Source organism: Pseudochaenichthys georgianus, unplaced genomic scaffold (assembly GCF_902827115.2).
Source record: "Pseudochaenichthys georgianus unplaced genomic scaffold, fPseGeo1.2 scaffold_1120_arrow_ctg1, whole genome shotgun sequence".
NCBI classification, from domain to species: Eukaryota; Metazoa; Chordata; class Actinopteri; order Perciformes; family Channichthyidae; genus Pseudochaenichthys; species Pseudochaenichthys georgianus.
In genome coordinates, this window is record NW_027262071.1 from 16,086 (window position 1) to 35,827 (window position 19,742).

General features: G+C 42.9%; 2 protein-coding genes across 2 annotated transcripts in view; both read right to left on the reverse strand.

Annotated features, from left to right (window-relative positions):
* Positions 1-2,198, reverse strand: part of LOC117440675 (voltage-dependent L-type calcium channel subunit beta-2-like) — an 18,271-nt gene extending 16,073 nt beyond the window's left edge. Inside the window, exon 1 of the mRNA XM_071202074.1 lies at positions 2,137-2,198. The gene's annotated coding sequence lies outside the window, so the exon portion shown is untranslated. The remainder of the gene's footprint in view (positions 1-2,136) is intronic.
* On the reverse strand, positions 2,077-16,746 carry LOC117440676 (voltage-dependent L-type calcium channel subunit beta-2-like; the record flags this gene model as incomplete). The annotated part of the gene is made up of 4 exons (XM_071202075.1): positions 2,077-2,202; positions 9,485-9,628; positions 9,796-9,918; positions 16,681-16,746. Coding segments are annotated over 4 exons (459 nt in total), but the record flags the coding sequence as incomplete, so codon positions are not given.
* Positions 16,747-19,742: the final 2,996 nt, after the last annotated feature.

A 19,742-nucleotide genomic window follows, 5' to 3' on the forward strand; every position in this document is an offset into this window, starting at 1 on the left:
ACTATTCTCACTATTGTTGATCGCTTTTCCAAAGCGGTTCATTTTGTGCCTCTTCCTAAACTCCCCACAGCCTCTGGAACTGCTGACCTCTTAGTCAATCATGTGGTCCGGCTTCATGGCATTCCGACAGACATTGTTTCCGACCGAGGGCCACAGTTCATATCTCAGGTATGGAAAGCATTCTGTCGAGCACTTGGAGCATCTGTCAGTCTCTCCTCAGGCTATCATCCTCAGACTAACGGGCAGGCCGAAAGAGCCAATCAGGACCTTGGAGCTGCACTTCGCTGTGTCACCTTCCGGAATCCCACCTCCTGGAGCTTACATCTGCCCTGGATTGAATACGCTCATAACTCACTGTCTAGTGCTGCCACCGGTATGTCCCCATTTGAATGTTCTCTTGGATATCAACCCCCTTTGTTCCCAGCCCAAGAGGACGAGATCGCAGTTCCGTCTGTCCAAGCCCATCTCCGTCGTTGTCGGAGGATTTGGAAGGATGCCCGCTCTGCCCTTCTCCGCTCCGATGAACGCAATCGACATATTGCAAACCGCCACCGGACCGCAGCTCCCCAGTTCCAACCAGGTCAGAAAGTTTGGCTTTCTTCAAAAAATATTTCTGTACAAGCTGAGTCTAAGAAGTTGAAACCACGCTTCATTGGCCCCTATGTGATCGAGCGCATAATCAATCCATCTGCTGTTAGACTCAAGCTGCCTCCCTCCATGAGAATTCACCCAACCTTTCATGTGTCCCAGTTGAAACCAGTGTTGTCCAGCCCTTTGGGCCCTCCAGCCATCTCCCCTCCACCCACCCTTGTTATTGATGACCACCCGGCCTACACGGTCCGACGGCTGTTGGACATTCGTCGCCGGGGTCCGTAGTACCAGTTGGTCGATTGGGAGGGTTATGGTCCTGAGGAGAGGAGCTGGGTGTCCCGCAAGCTCATTCTAGGTCCCTCTCTCATTCGGGACTTTCACAGAGACCACCCAGATAAGCCTGGCGGTTCGCCTGGAGGCTCCCGTTGAGGGGGGGGTACTGTCACGGTCCAAACTGTGTTCCTGTTTGTTCCCCTGTGTGTGGAGAGGGTGTGTTTTCCCTTGCAGGCAGCAGCCTGATTGCTCTCACCAGTTGGAGTGCATTTAATTGTGGGGAGGATTTAATTCAATGGGACGTGTATTAGCAGGTGAAGAGTTTGATATAGGAAGAGTTTGATATAGGATCGGATATTTTAATTTATTTGGGGAATTACCTTAATTTTCATTACCTACACAGAAAAGAAAGTGGAAAATAACCCATTGGTGAATCGAAACAACAGCTTTAGCCAGTGCACGGGACTATAAACATTTTCTTATGCCAGCAAGCAACATTTTATTTTAATTTTAATTTTACAGGTGAATCAAAAATAAATGTTTGAAACATCACTATTACTGCCACTTCATACTGTTCCGGTTCCTAACCTGCAGGCCATGCCCCCCTAAGGGGTTTTCTAAATAAAGTATTTTCAAGATGAATAATGCGATGAGAAAGAAGAAGGAAAACATTTCTACTGCACAGATTAACAGTTCTCAAATCCTTGCATCACACTTAACCGTACCAAATTAAGGAATCCTAAATATTATCATAATGTTACATAAAAAAGGCAACTTTAAAAACTTAAAAATATGTGAGATAATCCAAATACATCTGTGCTAGAACACAGAGCAGTCCATTAGATGTAGTGCTACCGTCACCTCCCTTGCACACAGGATTACAGATTATTGTCCTCGTTTATCATCATAGTTGCGAAATGAAAAAGCATTTATCACATGTTAATTTTCATAAATGTAACTGTATTAGACTCTGGAAATAAATGATGTTGCTAAAATGCTAGAGAGCATTTGGCTCAAAAGTGTTCCTTTGAACTGAATCAGCAATAATCAATATACCTTATTAGCATTCCCACCCAGGCATCCAGTAAATAAAGGATGAGGATGAACACTGCAATGACTCATTTTCATAGAATAATATTGTTCCGCTAATATTATGTCCTGAAGAATGTGTTTCCTGTCTGTGATTTAACAATGTCCTTGAAAGCTGCCGCTCTAAATAGTAAGTCTTTGAGTACGGAGGTGGGTTCCCATGATGCAACTGATAGGAAGTACCTTGGCCTTTTCCAGCTGCACCTGGGCGTTTCTTTCCTCGTGGAGGTCTGAGTCCTGACGCTCTCCCTGCAGCAGAGAGAGAGGAATGACAATTAGTGAAATTAAATCTGTGCATTGATTTGATCAGTGTGTGTTATGACTTTATTTAGATTTGGAAAAATTGGTACTGCAAATCCATAAAGCTTAGGGACTTGATTCAGGAAACGTGATATTGATGCAGCAGAGACTAGGATGTCTTTATTTTATTCACTGCAGTAGTATCCGTCACGCTTCAAAAACACAGGAGCCTACACCTCCCATAATGCACCTGAAAAGCATTTCTAGACCCTCCCTTACTGGTATATCTTTCAGACCGCACTTCAAGCAGGAAAAATGCAAGTTTTTTAATTCAAAATCTCCAATCCAGAGCCAATTGTGTCCAAATGGATCCGTTGAGTTACATTTTCTCAGACTTGACAAAGCTCCGCCAAAGCGGCACAGAAAACATTATTCAACTGTTAAAACAGCCTATAGCACTCCCCTCTGTCTGAAACCACAGAAATTGCCCTAAATGCACGTCATTGGGCATCACAGCTTAAATACATTATACATATATTAAGGTATTTTAAAGTTTTATATATAAAAGAAATGACGTTTGGTTTATTATTTACATGATGTTTTTTTGCAAAAATAGTCTGTGAAGCGTGAAAAACCATTTAAAAAATTTTTTTTAATGACTTGACATTCTGCCTTATGACATTATAATTGTTCCTCTGGTTTATTAATTGATAGAGCACCATGCTGTTTCATGCATCGGTATTATCTGTCCATTGCGTTTTGTATCGTGTCTCATTATCCTCAATGTGGAGCTGGTCGGCACAGTAGGTTTTCCACAGTTGTCTTTGGATTGTTTCCACATTTTGTTCCTGTGAAGACCTCTGAATGTACGGCTGTAGGACGCAAACACTGATTAAATGCTTCCCTGTTAAGCTTTAAGCCCCCAAAGCGACACTGTGTCTCAGGGCATCTTAATATTTAAGAACCTATACCAGATTAACGGGAAGAATCTCAGCTAACTGACGATATAAACAATTTTTACCAAAACAAAACACAAGTCTCATAAGAAGCATCTAAATGACCCCTGAGCACAGAACTTGTTATCTGTGTTGGTTATCCTCGCGTCCAGGAGAGAAGCTTAAAAAGGAGACTAAATGGAGTCTCTGAGATTGTTTCAAATTGGTACTTTAATTAAAAATAAAGGCGCGGTTATGTTCACAAACAGAATATTGTTCGACAGAAAAGCAGCTGTATCTCTGGCAGGTGAAGAAAGAGGCCGAACCCCTCAGGTCCCGTTGTTTCTATATCCTCTGCTGGCTCTTCCCCGCGGGCCGGCTCTCCACCGTTTCAATGTCCGTTTGTTACGCATATCAGAGGATACAGACATTGTACATTCAATATCTAAACACGCCTTTTCTCCTCCTTAACTCTTTCATGACTTTTCATTTAACACATTCTAAACGCTGAAATCAATACTCCAAAAATACAGGAAATACTTCACGGCAGTTAGGTTTCCGGATGTTGTCACATGCTCCCCACATCTGTAAACAATAACGTATTAAAATAAACTGTACCTTCATTTAATATTCAACAATAATATCTCTCGTCTATAGTTGTAGTGTTAAAATCAGTAGGTTTCGGTGTGCAACATCATATCATCTCGCTGCTAAATTCACCTCTATTGTAAATGGTATATTAGCCTCAAGCTAAATGCTAACCGGAGATGAAGGATTTTCAGAATAAAAGCTTAACAACTGGTTGTGCACAAGAACTTCTGGTTTTTCAGTATAAAACAGCATTTAAACTGACGGTATGTTTAAGGTACATTATGCTATCAAAACATTGATTTTAATTTCTAACAAACTCAAGATAAAAGATACCCTTATTACTTATCGTAGCTGCACATACAAGATATCCGATTAAAGCTGAGGTTCCACAGATTATTTAGGTATATAGTATCATCACTAAGTGATCCGAACTCGCGACAGGGGAAGCAAACTCAGACATCACAACACGTACCTTTACGGAGCTTTTACGGGAGATCGTCTCACCGTAGCTGTCAATCTGATCAAAAGACTTGTTCAATGGCATTAAAACGAGAAAAAACGCGGCTGAATTGGTTAATCCATAGGTGATAATGTTCTGTGGAACTGAAATAATTATTTATAATCCATAATTCCATTTTTATGTAAAAATCGGAGTGTAAAAGTTAGCTGCTAATGGTAGCCACCAGAGTTATTGCAGCTTCCGGTTTTGGCTATGCGTCAGGCTCACACACACACATTACCAAATAAGGAGTATGTGGGAGTTCCCCTCGATTCCATTGGCTCTGACGGTTAGAAAGAGATGTCAATCAGCAAAATCGAGCAAGGGGGGCCAGAGATGTGGAAAATCCACCCAAATGACCCCAGAAGTGTTTTTTGTTGTTGCTACATCTCTCTAAAAAGGTCAAATTTCACTTGTTTTGCATCAATCTTGATACAAGGTACTTATTATTGTTGTAGTTTGGATTCCTAAAGCTTTTAGTCTACCATCCAATTCAAGGGTGGTTTTCACTATAAGAATTTTTTTTTTTTGGACGCACAAAATAATTTACATTTTTTACTGTGTTCAATCTGAATTTACTTTAAAATAAAAACATAATATTGATTCTGACACTTCTACATCCAACTCACAGATGTAACCTTGCTTTGAGAAAAAGATTATTAATTTAACCCTTTTAGAAGGGAAGATATGATCATTTGAATCCTCTCTCTGGTGGCCGACCGTCGGCTCCGTCTGCTGCATTTTAACATCACAGCGAGTCCTTAGAGAGTCCCAGTGAGTCAAACTCAATATTTTGCTAATCTTAAATAGTTTTCTACTTCCTAAAACGTTGTTAAATTGCCACAATACTTTAAAAATACTTACGTACTGTATGTACCATTGGCAATGTCATATTCACACTTGCAAATTACTTTAATAAGTACAAAATCCTCCTGATGACATACAAAGCACTCCATAATCTGGCCCTATCCTAAATTACTGACCTCCTCCACAGACACACTCCCACCCGCTCCCTCCGCTCTGCTGATGCCAACCTCCTGTCCCCCCCCCCCCCCCCAATCCGGACCAACCTCAAGTCCTGGGGCAACAGAGCCTTCTCCGTTGCTGCTCCCACCCTCTGGAACTCACTACCCCAACCCATCAGAGACTCTTCCTCCCTCACCGCATTCAAAACATCACTCAAAACCCACCTGTTCAACACTGCATTCAAACACTGACCGCCCCCCCACCTCTTTCTGTCTTTGTTTATCTTTTTGTCTTTTTTCTTTGTTTTTTGTTGTTTTTATTCTCTGTCAAAGCATCTTTAAGTTTTAGAAAAGAGCTATATAAGTCTCATGTATTATTATATTATTATTATTATTAATGAACCTGGTTCCTGATTATTTTAAGGTATTATTATAGGTAAAAAACTTCATACACAATTTGTAAAAAATAATGAATTTGATTGACTAAAATATCTTACTTTAATTTGCCTTTTGTATTTCGGTTTCACTCATTTTTGTCAGAATAAGCTTTCTTTATTAACCTTTCAGTATTTTCTTTGGTATTTATAGTCCGCTTTTTGGGCGGTTGTAACCTAAACATTTATGATCCTTTTTATTTGTATACGTCAGAACCTTTGTTTGGAGCCAAGTGCAGACTCAAGGCAAGTTTGGCGTTTGGATTCCCTCTACAACTGAATTTAGGGAGGTGTTGATTCAGGATGTCACGATGCAGTGTATGCCGTTAATATCTTCATATGCATATTTTCTGGAGTGCTGAAAGTAAACGCTTTAGTTGTGTATAATTAAGGTTCACAGAGCAGAACAGCAGTACAGTTATCAGAGAACAACAGATACAGTTAGTGAAGTCTGAGAGAGCAGACTGCAGCTTTGTCTCTTCAACTGTGTCTCCTCAATATACAAATAATTAGCATTAGCAATTACATGATGTACGTGGCATACACAAACAGAAATGTAAAAAACATTTGCTTTTATGAGTCACGTTGTGTAACTTCTACAACTTGTCACATTTCTTTCGAGCTACAGCAGGAAGCAGAGAAACTGTTTGCAGCTTCCAGGGGCCTATACTACGAACCTGGTTCAACCTAACCTGGATATGTTTGAGTTAGCAGGTTGGCCTAATCCAAAACATACGCGCTCTCGCTAAACTGTACTACGACGCTGGTTATCAAGTGGATCGCTCAAGCCAGCCGTGTCCTATCTAGTTAGGTGCGCGTTCACATGAAAGGGGTGGTATTTGGAGCATTCGACCAATCACAAACATGGAGAGCGTACTACAGCGCAGCGTCATACTTCCTGAATGAAAAGTGAACTTTAATACTAGTCAAAAATGAGAAGTTAAACTTTAAACATCCATGACTTAAACACTTTATCCAGGATAAAAGCCACATAGCACCTGCAAGGTGAATATACAGCTGGAAAAAGAAAAAGTGTTGAATGCGTACATTAACAGGTTTATGATATCACTGCCCCGTCTAAAACACGATCTGACTTCAATTACATTTGTCTCGAGTGTTTCGTCAACTATGTGTTGCTTAAATAATACTTCTGCTACAGTATGTGACACTGTGAGTGTTGCACGGCCAGATACGGCTCAGCTGACTCAGATAAGGAGATATAGATTATATGAAGTGATATGCCGCGGACTGTACTTAATGTACTCTGATCCGGTTTACTTATGTTGTGGCCGATATTTAAGTAAGCTTTCTTAACGCTAATGTTATAATAATCAGATTGCTCTGAAGATGGAGGTGATATTCTATTCATGTTCACGTTCACACAGTCTGTGATTTTTGCCGGCCGTCTTTCCTGCGACGGCAGTTTTTCTGTATTTCCTTTCTCCTGTAATATGACTTGATCGCTTTAAACTCCGCACACTGAGCTCTGATTGGTCAGCAGGCGGTGCTTTCACTGAGTTGAGCTCTTAGCCTGCAACCTAAACCAGGGGGGTATACTGCGAAGCAGGATTTTCGCTTAGCCGGCTAAATTCAGGGAAAACTCCGGCTTTCCGGTCATCCGAAGCTGCTGTTCTCTTTTTAGCAGGCCTAGATCTCCATGGTAATATATGCTAAGCAGCTAATGGAGGTGTATATTTTTTTGAGTTCAAATCTTGAGCAACTTGAGACGCTGCTTTGGCTGGAATAAGAAAAGTTTTGAATCAGCTCAGATGTCTCTCACTAAAGACAGAGAAAAACAAAGCCTTCTTATTTAGAGTCAAAACCTTGATGTTTCTTTCTTGGTAAAAAAAGAGCAGTCTTTATCTTGGCAATAAAGAAATGTGTGCATACGCAATGAAATTATTCGAGGGTGAATCCCTTGAAGTGATGCAGCACGCATAGTTGCTCCCGAAGCAAAATATCCACGATCCTCTAAATGAGTTTCACCCTAACTGGGTCAAGTCGACATCTTTCAGCTGGTAGTGAGTCTGATTAGAGTAAAAACAGCCTACTGTTTTAACGAAGTGAAAACACCTTCTACACATTGTCGTTTTAGTCCCTAAAATGCTCATTTTCAGCTTCATATTTGTATTTTGTGCCTCTACTGTGACGTTGTTTACGTGCTTTAATGTTTCAAAAGTGTTCATTTTTCTCACACTGGCTGTGCTGCAGCACCTCTTTTCACCCTCTGTCTGAAAACCAGAGCCCAGTCTGCTCTGATTGGTTAGTTGCACTTATTGCTGAATAACTATAATAAGAAAGATCATCAACAGAAGTTTTAACCCTTATGTGGTTTGTTGATATGTGTTACCTCAGCCAGTGTTCGTGGACCCGCTGCCTTTTTGGGCTTCAATTCAACACAATCAAACTATTTTATGTTAAAATACTCAACAGATGTTCACTTCATCCCAATTAGAAGCAATATAAACAGCATATATGGTTAATATTTGCCATTTTACATTTGTTAGATCACATTAATAAATTAAAGTGCTACTTGTTTTATTGCCGCTGACTGGCTGGTCCTGTGGCTCGTCTTTTTGTTGTAACTAGCTGATGCTAAATCTCATTCTCTTCTTCAAAGTCACTGTAGACTCAGAATTCTCAGAAATGGGATCCTCACATTCTGAAACCTCTTCCTCTTCCTCGACATCATCATCAAATGTTCTCTCTCTTCCAAATCATATTGCAAGGCCCTCTGAACAGAGAATCTTTTGGCCATCTTGATCAGTTGTGATAAGGACCCAAACTGGCGAAGCTTTATTTCTTGTGTCCCGCCCTATATATACAGTCTATGGTCCCGCCCCAAATTTGCAGCTGGGATAGAGTGTGAAAAAATTAAGATTGGTTCCCGCTAGACATAATGCGGGAATGTGAGCAGACAGGTGTCAGTGCTTGAATTGATCAACAACTGTTGCAAACCTTGTGCGGGAATGGCAGGGTAGTAACACAAAAGTATCTCACACACACACACACACACACACACCACACACACACACACCACACACACACACACACACACACACACACACACACACACACACACACAAACACACAACACACACACCACACACACACACACACACACACACACACACAGCTAGGGACAGATGTGTATATGTGTGAGAGCGCATGCACATGAACATGCGTGCTGTGTAGGGGAGTGAGAAGACTGACAGGTTATTTATGGCTTTGTAGCGATTGTGCCTTGTCAGGGGATTAAGCTGCAAGATAAAAGATGTTTAAGATATCTTTGTTACATTAAAATGCATTGAATCACAAGCTGCAGCCAACAGCCATCGGTCAAAGTTCAGCAACCTTCAGCGCAGCCCCACTTGAATCCGTGTGCTGCACACATTACTGCAGGACTGTTGAACACACAATACTAGCACATTAATGGAGCATATGCATGCTCAAGCTGATAATGTGAAGAGTGCTCCTAGTTAATACCTAACTTTGCCCATTATAATACACTTAGTTCAACCCAATTTTTATTTTTTATGTTGTTAGCCCCGGGTCCAGTGGAACAGCCTGTATGTAATGTAAATGTGTAGGAGGGGGGGGGGGGTCTATATGTTATATGTTCTTCACAGAAAATGAGCCAAGGCCATTGAGTGTGAGTTTGAAAAAATCATTTATCATATCATTTTTCTTTAGCTAAATAATGAAAACGGGTCCCACAGACCCCATACAAGGGAATGTCTTGTGATCCTCTGTGTATCTCTTGTACGTATGCTGGACCAATAAAGATTATAATAAGGATTACAAGATAAATCAGCACACGGCAGCATGGACTTATGTGCTGGTTTGTTGTATTGAAACAAGTATAACATACTTGGCTAAGGCCTTTGCAGCTTTTCTCGCTTGGACTTCTCTTCTGATGAGGATGGTCTCCAGGTTGACTGGACTGGGGATGAAGCCCACCACACCATCCTCCTTCACCGGCCGGCCGATCCACCACTCGTTGTTAAATTTCTGATCATTAAAAAGACAAAAAATAATGAGAATTTAAAGCCAGGCTTTCGTTTATTTGTCCTTTGTTTATGTTAAGAAATGCATTCAACATTGTAGTTTTTGCATTATTTGTCTCCATTACATCCCATCTTTATGTGAATAGATAATGCTGTGTGTGTGTCTCAAACCTCTTTGACATGGAGGAAGTCTCTGACCTCGAAGGTGACGGCATGGCCCGGTACGGGAGCGTTGTCGTCATCTGCTGGCGTGTAAGAGAAGTTGCAACGTACTGCGAATGCCACAGGCTTGTACTGCGAACACAAGACAGGAGATCATACAAAAATGTTATTACTAACGGATGTCACAGTCATCTTTATTGCCTAAGTTTTACTGACAAACACATTTTTGTGCAAACAATTATTAATATTAAATTGCAGGTGAACACACATTATAATGAATCCACAGATTGCAAACCATATTTCTCTCGTTTATAATAAGGTTGTGTCGGGGAACCTTAATTAAAAAACACAAAGAAAAACTGTTATCTGTTCAAATATAATTTTTAAGCATACTGTATGCAGAATTAACCAAGAGACTAAACGTTCGTTTTAAACATCATGATACTGAGATAATTGCACTTTAAGGATAATTATGGTGTGCATGCCTGGGAGCATGGCTGTGAAGCTGTTCACATGCAATGTGAGAATTCTGCTTTATGGATATTAGGCTCATTTCTTTATTATTTTAATCAAATTGTATTTTTGAAATGTTCCTTGAAATATTTGAATATTTGCAGTTTTTTTTAACTGTCATTAAACAGATTTATCTTGACAATACTATTTCTTAAAAATTTAACTTTTTCCTGTCCTTTTTATGCATGTTGGCTCTGTTCTGTTCAAGTCTCCAAGTAGGTCATGACAAGTGTGACATATAACATGTTATAAGTGATTCATGTTTGTTTCCTACTATGACAAATTAAGATTTGCTTCACAGTATCAGCAGCTACTGTTCCCGTCCGTCTGATTGAACGCCCGTTGGTGGTGTAATCCTATCAGAGCCAAATGTCAGTGGCACGCAGGTCAGGCTGCTAATTACTCCACTGTGGAGAAACATGGCTGTGGGAGGGGGGAGGGTGTCACGGTCCAAACTGTGTTCCTGTTTGTTCCCCTGTGTGTGGAGAGGGTGTAGTTTCCCTTGCAGGCAGCAGCCTGATTGCTCTCACCTGGCCGTCTGACTCAGCTGTCCCTCATCATCTAATCAGGACACAGCTTATCTACTCCAGTCTCCCAGCAACTCACCGCCAGATTGTTTTCTACATCAGTGGTAGTACATCCTCCTGGCTGCCCATTCAGTTATCCTGTCTGCGTGTAATTCCGTACCTTTTGTAACTAGTTTCTCTTGTGTTTCCAGTGCAATCCCTCGGCCATCGTCCACCAGAGCTTCCAGCCAACCTGCCTGCTTCTTCCTGCATCATACCTGCCTGCCTTGTAATCAGTCCAGCCTCTCACTGCCTACCTCCACTCCGGACCTCCATATCACCAAACCTGCCTGAGTCTCCGAAGCAATAAACTATTTAAACATCTTCAGTCCTTGCCTGCGCCTGGGTCCTGTTTAAAACATAATCCTAACAGAACAATCTGGCCACCATGGACCCAGCAGGCCCGGACCCAATTTGTGAGGCTCTCTCCAACCAAGGCATCCTCGTGGGCCGGCATGACCAGATGCTCAGAGAGGTTATGGATAACCTCTCATCACTAGCCGCCAACGTAGCACAGATGGGACATCACCTCAACCTGGTTTCCACTCATCTTGCTCCGCCTGCTCCTGAGGATCCAGCTCCCCCACAAGAGTTGGCACAGTTTCCAGCCCAGCCCGCTCTCCCTTCACGTGAGCCAAACATTCCCACTCCAGAGCGGTACGCAGGTGCCTTAGGGACATGTACATCTTTCTTAATGCAGTGTTCTCTTGTGTTTGAGCAGCAGCCGTCTACGTATGCTAATGACAGAGCTAAGATTTGTTATATGATAGGTTTACTTACAGGTAGTGCCCTGGCCTGGGCATCAGCTGTATGGGAGAGTCAGTCCAACCTTTGTTATTCTTATCCAGAGTTTACAGAAGAAATGAAGAAAGTTTTCCACCACCCCGTCAGCGGTAGGGATGCTACTAAACGCCTCCTCTCACTGCGACAGGGCTCACGTAGTGTAGCCGAATACTCAGTGGAATTTAGGACCTTAGCTGCAGAGGCGGGTGGAATGACACAGCGCTTCAAGGGTTTTTTCAAACCGGGCTAACTGATTCTGTTAAAGATGAGTTAGCAGTGAGGGACGAATCAACTAACTTGGATGAGTTGGTCTCCCTAGCCATAAGACTGGATAACCGCCTTAGGGAGCGCCGTAGGGAAAGAGCCAGCCGATCTCCTGGGTCACTCCCCTCTCGCCCTGTCTCGTCTCCTCTCGCAAGATTCAGGTCGGAGACTTTCCCAAGTCCTGTTGCTCCATCTGAAGTCTTTTCTCCTCTCCTGTCTTCAGAGGAACCGATGCAGCTAGGCAGAGCCCGACTCACTTCCCAAGAACGTCTCCGGAGAATAAGAGAAGTACTTTGTGTCTACTGTGCTCACTCCGGTCATCTCGTGGACACATGCCCCCAGCGCCCAAAAGAGGGTGCTCGCCAGTAAAGGTGGGGATACTGGTGAGCAAAGCTGTTTCTTCCTCAACCCCCCAGACCCGCAAGCCACTTGAAGCCACACTGCTGTTAAATCAACAGTCTCTCTCTCTGCCTGCCCTAGTGGACTCCAACTGGTTGCCTCAGCCGGCATCTCCACTCAACCTCTGACAGCTCCTCTCAATGCTCGAGGTCTGAATGGGAAGCTCCTGGCACGCGTTACCCATGTCACCGAACCCCTACATCTCGTCCTGTCTGGTAATCACCATGAAATGATTCAGTTCCACGTCATGTCCTCCCCTCACACACCCCTAGTTCTGGGCCAGCCATGGTTAAAACTGCACAACCCCCACATGGACTGGTCGGAGAATCAAGTAAGGAGTTGGAGTTCCTTTTGTCACTCTTCATGCCTGCGGTCTGCAATTCCCCCAGCAGAGGTCGGTATTCCCCCAGTGCAGCAGGAGCCACTCAACTTGTCCGCTGTCCCTCCGGTTTATCATAGCCTGAGAGGTTTTCAGCAAACAGCGAGCTCTTTCTCTGCCCCCTCATCGCCCTTACGACTGCACAATAGATCTTCTTCCTGGGGCATCTCTCCCATCCAGTCGCCTGTTTAACTTGTCCCGAACTGAGCGTGAGGCCATGGAGACATACATCAAAGACTCACTGGCTGCTGGCATCATAAGACCCTCTTCTTCCCCCGTCGGAGCAGGCTTCTTCTTTGTATCCAAGAAGGACTGCTCCCTATGCCCCCGCATTGACTACCGAGGCCTTAACAACATCACCATCAAGAACAAGTATCCACTGCCCCTCATCAATTCAGCCTTCGAACCCCTACAGAAGGCCACCATTTTCTCGAAACTCGACCTCAGGAATGCTTACCACCTGGTCCGCATACGTCAAGGAGACGAGTGGAAGACGGCGTTCAACACCCCACTAGGCCATTTCGAGTATCTAGTGATGCCCTTTGGACTCACCAATGCCCCAGCTGTCTTCCAGGCTCTTGTGAACGATGTCCTCCGTGACTTCCTGAACCGTTCAGTATTTGTGTATCTTGATGATATCCTGATATTCTCACAGACCATGGAGGAACACACCCAACATGTGCAGCAGGTTCTACAAAGGCTCCCCGAGAACAAGTTGTTTGTCAAAGTAGAGAAATGCAAATTTCACGTGGATTTCCTAGGCTACATCATTGAGCAAGGTCAGCTGAGAACAGACCCAGAGAAGGTAAAAGCAGTGGCTCAATGGCCCAAACCTTCCACCAGGAAGCAGCTCCATCGTTTTTTGGGCTTTGCAAATTTCTATCGCCAGTTCATCAGAGACTACAGTCGTGTTGCCGGTCCTCTCAACCAACTCACCTCCCCAGCAATCCCCTTCTCGTGGACTACTCAGGCTGAGGCTGCCTTCTCTGAGCTGAAGAGACGTTTCACCTCGGCCCCTATTCTTACGAACCCTGACCCATCTCTTCAGTTCATTGTTGAGGTTGATGCATCCAACACCGGGGTGGGGGCTGTTCTATCACAACGCTCAGTCTCCGACCAAAAGCTTCACCCTTGTGCTTTTTTTTCCGACGACTGACAACCCCTGAGCGCAACTATGATGTTGGCAACAGGGAGCTGCTTGCGCTGGAAGAATGGAGGCACTGGCTGGAAGGCTCTGAACATCCATTCATTGTGTGGACAGACCACAGGAACCTGGTCTACATACAAACTGCCAAACGACTAAACTCCCGTCAGGCACGCTGGGCATTGTTTTTTGGGAGGTTCAACTTCACCCTTACCTACCGACCTGGTTCTAAAAACCTTAAACCTGACGCATTGTCCCGGCAGTTTGCAATGGATCAGGATCCCATAGCTCCTGACACCATAATCCCCGCTACCAGAGTGGTGGGCGCTGTAACATGGGAGATTGAGAACTCAGTGAGGAAGGCACAGAGAGACCACCCAGATCCAGGAGATGGGCCAGATAACTGTTTGTTTGTACCTGACTCTGTCCGCTCACAGGTTCTCCTATGGAACCATGCTTCCCGCTTTGACTGCCACCCGGGTGTGTGTCGGACCCTATCCCTCCTGAGACTACACTTCTGGTGGCCTTCTATGGAAGCGGACTCTCGAGCCTTTGTGCTGGCCTGCACTGTTTGCGCCCGTAGCAAGTCTTCACACCAGGCTCATATCGGTCTACTACAGCCTCTCCCAGTCCCTAGTCGTCCCTGGAGTCACATCGGCCTAGATTTTGTTCCCGGCCTCCCGGTTTCACAGGGTAACTCGACCATTCTCACTATTGTTGATCGCTTTTCCAAAGCGGTTCATTTTGTGCCTCTTCCTAAACTCCCCACAGCCTCTGGAACTGCTGACCTCTTAGTCAATCATGTGGTCCGGCTTCATGGCATTCCAACAGACATTGTTTCCGACCGAGGGCCACAGTTCATATCTCAGGTATGGAAAGCATTCTGTCGAGCACTTGGAGCATCTGTTACACTCCTCAGGCTATCATCCTCAGACTAACGGGCAGGCCGAAAGAGCCAATCAGGACCTTGGAGCTGCACTTCGCTGTGTCACCTTCCGGAATCCCACCTCCTGGAGCTTACATCTGCCCTGGATTGAATACGCTCATAACTCACTGTCTAGTGCTGCCACCGGTATGTCCCCATTTGAATGTTCTCTTGGATATCAACCCCCTTTGTTCCCAGCCCAAGAGGACGAGATCGCAGTTCCGTCTGTCCAAGCCCATCTCCGTCGTTGTCGGAGGATTTGGAAGGATTCCCGCTCTGCCCTTCTCCGCTCTGATGAACGCAATCGACATATTGCAAACCGCCACCGGACAGCAGCTCCCCAGTTCCAACCAGGTCAGAAAGTTTGGCTTTCTTCAAAAAATATTTCTGTACAAGCTGAGTCTAAGAAGTTGAAACCACGCTTCATTGGCCCCTATGTGATCGAGCGCATAATCAATCCATCTGCTGTTAGACTCAAGCTGCCTCCCTCCATGAGAATTCACCCAACCTTTCATGTGTCCCAGTTGAAACCAGTGTTGTCCAGCCCTTTGGGCCCTCCAGCCATCTCCCCTCCACCCACCCTTGTTATTGATGACCACCCGGCCTACACGGTCCGACGGCTGTTGGACATTCGTCGCCGTGGGTACCAGTACCAGTACCAGTATCTGGTCGATTGGGAGGGTTATGGTCCTGAGGAGAGGAGCTGGGTGTCCCGCAAGCTCATTCTAGGTCCCTCTCTCATTCGGGACTTTCACAGAGACCACCCAGATAAGCCTGGCGGTTCGCCTGGAGGCTCCCGTTGAGGGGGGGGGTACTGTCACGGTCCAAACTGTGTTCCTGTTTGTTCCCCTGTGTGTGGAGAGGGTGTAGTTTCCCTTGCAGGCAGCAGCCTGATTGCTCTCACCAGTTGGAGTGCATTTAATATGTGGGGAGGATTTAATTCAATGGGACGTGTATTAGCAGGTGAAGAGTTTGATATAGGAAGAGTTTGATATAGGATCGGATATTTTAATTTATTTGGGGAATTACCTTAATTTTCATTACCTACACAGAAAAGAAAGTGGAAAATAACCCATTGGTGAATCGAAACAACAGCTTTAGCCAGTGCACGGGACTATAAACATTTTCTTATGCCAGCAAGCAACATTTTATTTTAATTTTAATTTTACAGGTGAATCAAAAATAAATGTTTGAAACATCACTATTACTGCCACTTCATACTGTTCCGGTTCCTAACCTGCAGGCCATGCCCCCCTAAGGGGTTTTCTAAATAAAGTATTTTCAAGATGAATAATGCGATGAGAAAGAAGAAGGAAAACATTTCTACTGCACAGATTAACAGTTCTCAAATCCTTGCATCACACTTAACCGTACCAAATTAAGGAATCCTAAATATTATCATAATGTTACATAAAAAAGGCAACTTTAAAAACTTAAAAATATGTGAGATAATCCAAATACATCTGTGCTAGAACACAGAGCAGTCCATTAGATGTAGTGCTACCGTCACCTCCCTTGCACACAGGATTACAGATTATTGTCCTCGTTTATCATCATAGTTGCGAAATGAAAAAGCATTTATCACATGTTAATTTTCATAAATGTAACTGTATTAGACTCTGGAAATAAATGATGTTGCTAAAATGCTAGAGAGCATTTGGCTCAAAAGTGTTCCTTTGAACTGAATCAGCAATAATCAATATACCTTATTAGCATTCCCACCCAGGCATCCAGTAAATAAAGGATGAGGATGAACACTGCAATGACTCATTTTCATAGAATAATATTGTTCCGCTAATATTATGTCCTGAAGAATGTGTTTCCTGTCTGTGATTTAACAATGTCCTTGAAAGCTGCCGCTCTAAATAGTAAGTCTTTGAGTACGGAGGTGGGTTCCCATGATGCAACTGATAGGAAGTACCTTGGCCTTTTCCAGCTGCACCTGGGCGTTTCTTTCCTCGTGGAGGTCTGAGTCCTGACGCTCTCCCTGCAGCAGAGAGAGAGGAATGACAATTAGTGAAATTAAATCTGTGCATTGATTTGATCAGTGTGTGTTATGACTTTATTTAGATTTGGAAAAATTGGTACTGCAAATCCATAAAGCTTAGGGACTTGATTCAGGAAACGTGATATTGATGCAGCAGAGACTAGGATGTCTTTATTTTATTCACTGCAGTAGTATCCGTCACGCTTCAAAAACACAGGAGCCTACACCTCCCATAATGCACCTGAAAAGCATTTCTAGACCCTCCCTTACTGGTATATCTTTCAGACCGCACTTCAAGCAGGAAAAATGCAAGTTTTTTAATTCAAAATCTCCAATCCAGAGCCAATTGTGTCCAAATGGATCCGTTGAGTTACATTTTCTCAGACTTGACAAAGCTCCGCCAAAGCGGCACAGAAAACATTATTCAACTGTTAAAACAGCCTATAGCACTCCCCTCTGTCTGAAACCACAGAAATTGCCCTAAATGCACGTCATTGGGCATCACAGCTTAAATACATTATACATATATTAAGGTATTTTAAAGTTTTATATATAAAAGAAATGACGTTTTGGTTTATTATTTACATGATGTTTTTTTGCAAAAATAGTCTGTGAAGCGTGAAAAACCATTTAAAAAATTTTTTTTAATGACTTGACATTCTGCCTTATGACATTATAATTGTTCCTCTGGTTTATTAATTGATAGAGCACCATGCTGTTTCATGCATCGGTATTATCTGTCCATTGCGTTTTGTATCGTGTCTCATTATCCTCAATGTGGAGCTGGTCGGCACAGTAGGTTTTCCACAGTTGTCTTTTGGATTGTTTCCACATTTTGTTCCTGTGAAGACCTCTGAATGTACGGCTGTAGGACGCAAACACTGATTAAATGCTTCCCTGTTAAGCTTTAAGCCCCCAAAGCGACACTGTGTCTCAGGGCATCTTAATATTTAAGAACCTATACCAGATTAACGGGAAGAATCTCAGCTAACTGACGATATAAACAATTTTTACCAAAACAAAACACAAGTCTCATAAGAAGCATCTAAATGACCCCTGAGCACAGAACTTGTTATCTGTGTTGGTTATTCTCGCGTCCAGGAGAGAAGCTTAAAAAGGAGACTAAATGGAGTCTCTGAGATTGTTTCAAATTGGTACTTTAATTAAAAATAAAGGCGCGGTTATGTTCACAAACAGAATATTGTTCGACAGAAAAGCAGCTGTGTCTCTGGCTCTGGCAGGTGAAGAAAGAGGCCGAACCCCTCAGGTCCCGCTGTTTATATATCCTCTGCTGGCTCCTCCCTGCGGGCCGGCTCTCCACGTTTTAATGTCCGTTTGTTATGCATATCAGAGGATACAGACATTGTACATTCAATATCTAAACACGCCTTTTCTCCTCCTTAACTCTTTCATGACTTTTCATTTAACACATTCTAAACGCTGTAATCAATACTCCAAAAATACAGGAAATACTTCACAGCAGTTTGGTTTCCGGTTGTTCCGAATGTTGTCACATGCTCCCCACATCTGTAAACAATAACGTACTCAAATGAACTGTACCTTCATTTAATATTCAACAATAATACTATCTCAACGTCTATAGTTGTAGTGTTGAAATCAGTAGGTTTCGGTGTGCAACATCATATCATCTCGCTGCTAAATTCACCTCTATTGTAAATGGTATATTAGCCTCAAGCTAAATGCTAACCGGAGATGAAGGATTTTCAGAATAAAAGCTTAACAACTGGTTGTGCACAAGAACTTCTGGTTTTTCAGTATAAAACAGCATTTAAACTGACGGTATGTTTAAGGTACATTATGCTATCAAAACATTGATTTTAATTTCTAACAAACTCAAGATAAAAGATACCCTTATTACTTATCGTAGCTGCACATACAAGATATCCGATTAAAGCTGAGGTTCCACAGATTATTTAGGTATATAGTATCATCACTAAGTGATCCGAACTCGCGACAGGGGAAGCAAACTCAGACATCACAACACGTACCTTTACGGAGCTTTTACGGGAGATCGTCTCACCGTAGCTGTCAATCTGATCAAAAGACTTGTTCAATGGCATTAAAACGAGAAAAAACGCGGCTGAATTGGTTAATCCATAGGTTGATAATGTTTCTGTGGAACTGAAATAATTATTTATAATCCATAATTCCATTTTTATGTAAAAATCGGAGTGTAAAAGTTAGCTGCTAATGGTAGCCACCAGAGTTATTGCAGCTTCCGGTTTTGGCTATGCGTCAGGCTCACACACACACATTACCAAATAAGGAGTATGTGGGAGTTCCCCTCGATTCCATTGGCTCTGACGGTTAGAAAGAGATGTCAATCAGCAAAATCGAGCAAGGGGGGCCAGAGATGTGGAAAATCCACCCAAATGACCCCAGAAGTGTTTTTTTGTTGTTGCTACATCTCTCTAAAAAGGTCAAATTTCACTTGTTTTGCATCAATCTTGATACAAGGTACTTATTATATGTTGTAGTTTGGATTCCTAAAGCTTTTAGTCTACCATCCAATTCAAGGGTGGTTTTCACTATAAGAATTTTTTTTTTTTGGACGCACAAAATAATTTACATTTTTTTACTGTGTTCAATCTGAATTTACTTTAAAATAAAAACATATATATTGATTCTGACACTTCTACATCCAACTCACAGATGTAACCTTGCTTTGAGAAAAAAGATTATTAATTTAACCCTTTTAGAAGGGAAGATATGATCATTTGAATCCTCTCTCTGGTGGCCGACCGTCGGCTCCGTCTGCTGCATTTTAACATCACAGCGAGTCCTTAGAGAGTCCCAGTGAGTCAAACTCAATATTTTGCTAATCTTAAATAGTTTTCTACTTCCTAAAACGTTGTTAAATTGCCACAATACTTTAAAAATACTTACGTACTGTATGTACCATTGGCAATGTCATATTCACACTTGCAAATTACTTTAATAAGTACAAAATCCTCCTGATGACATACAAAGCACTC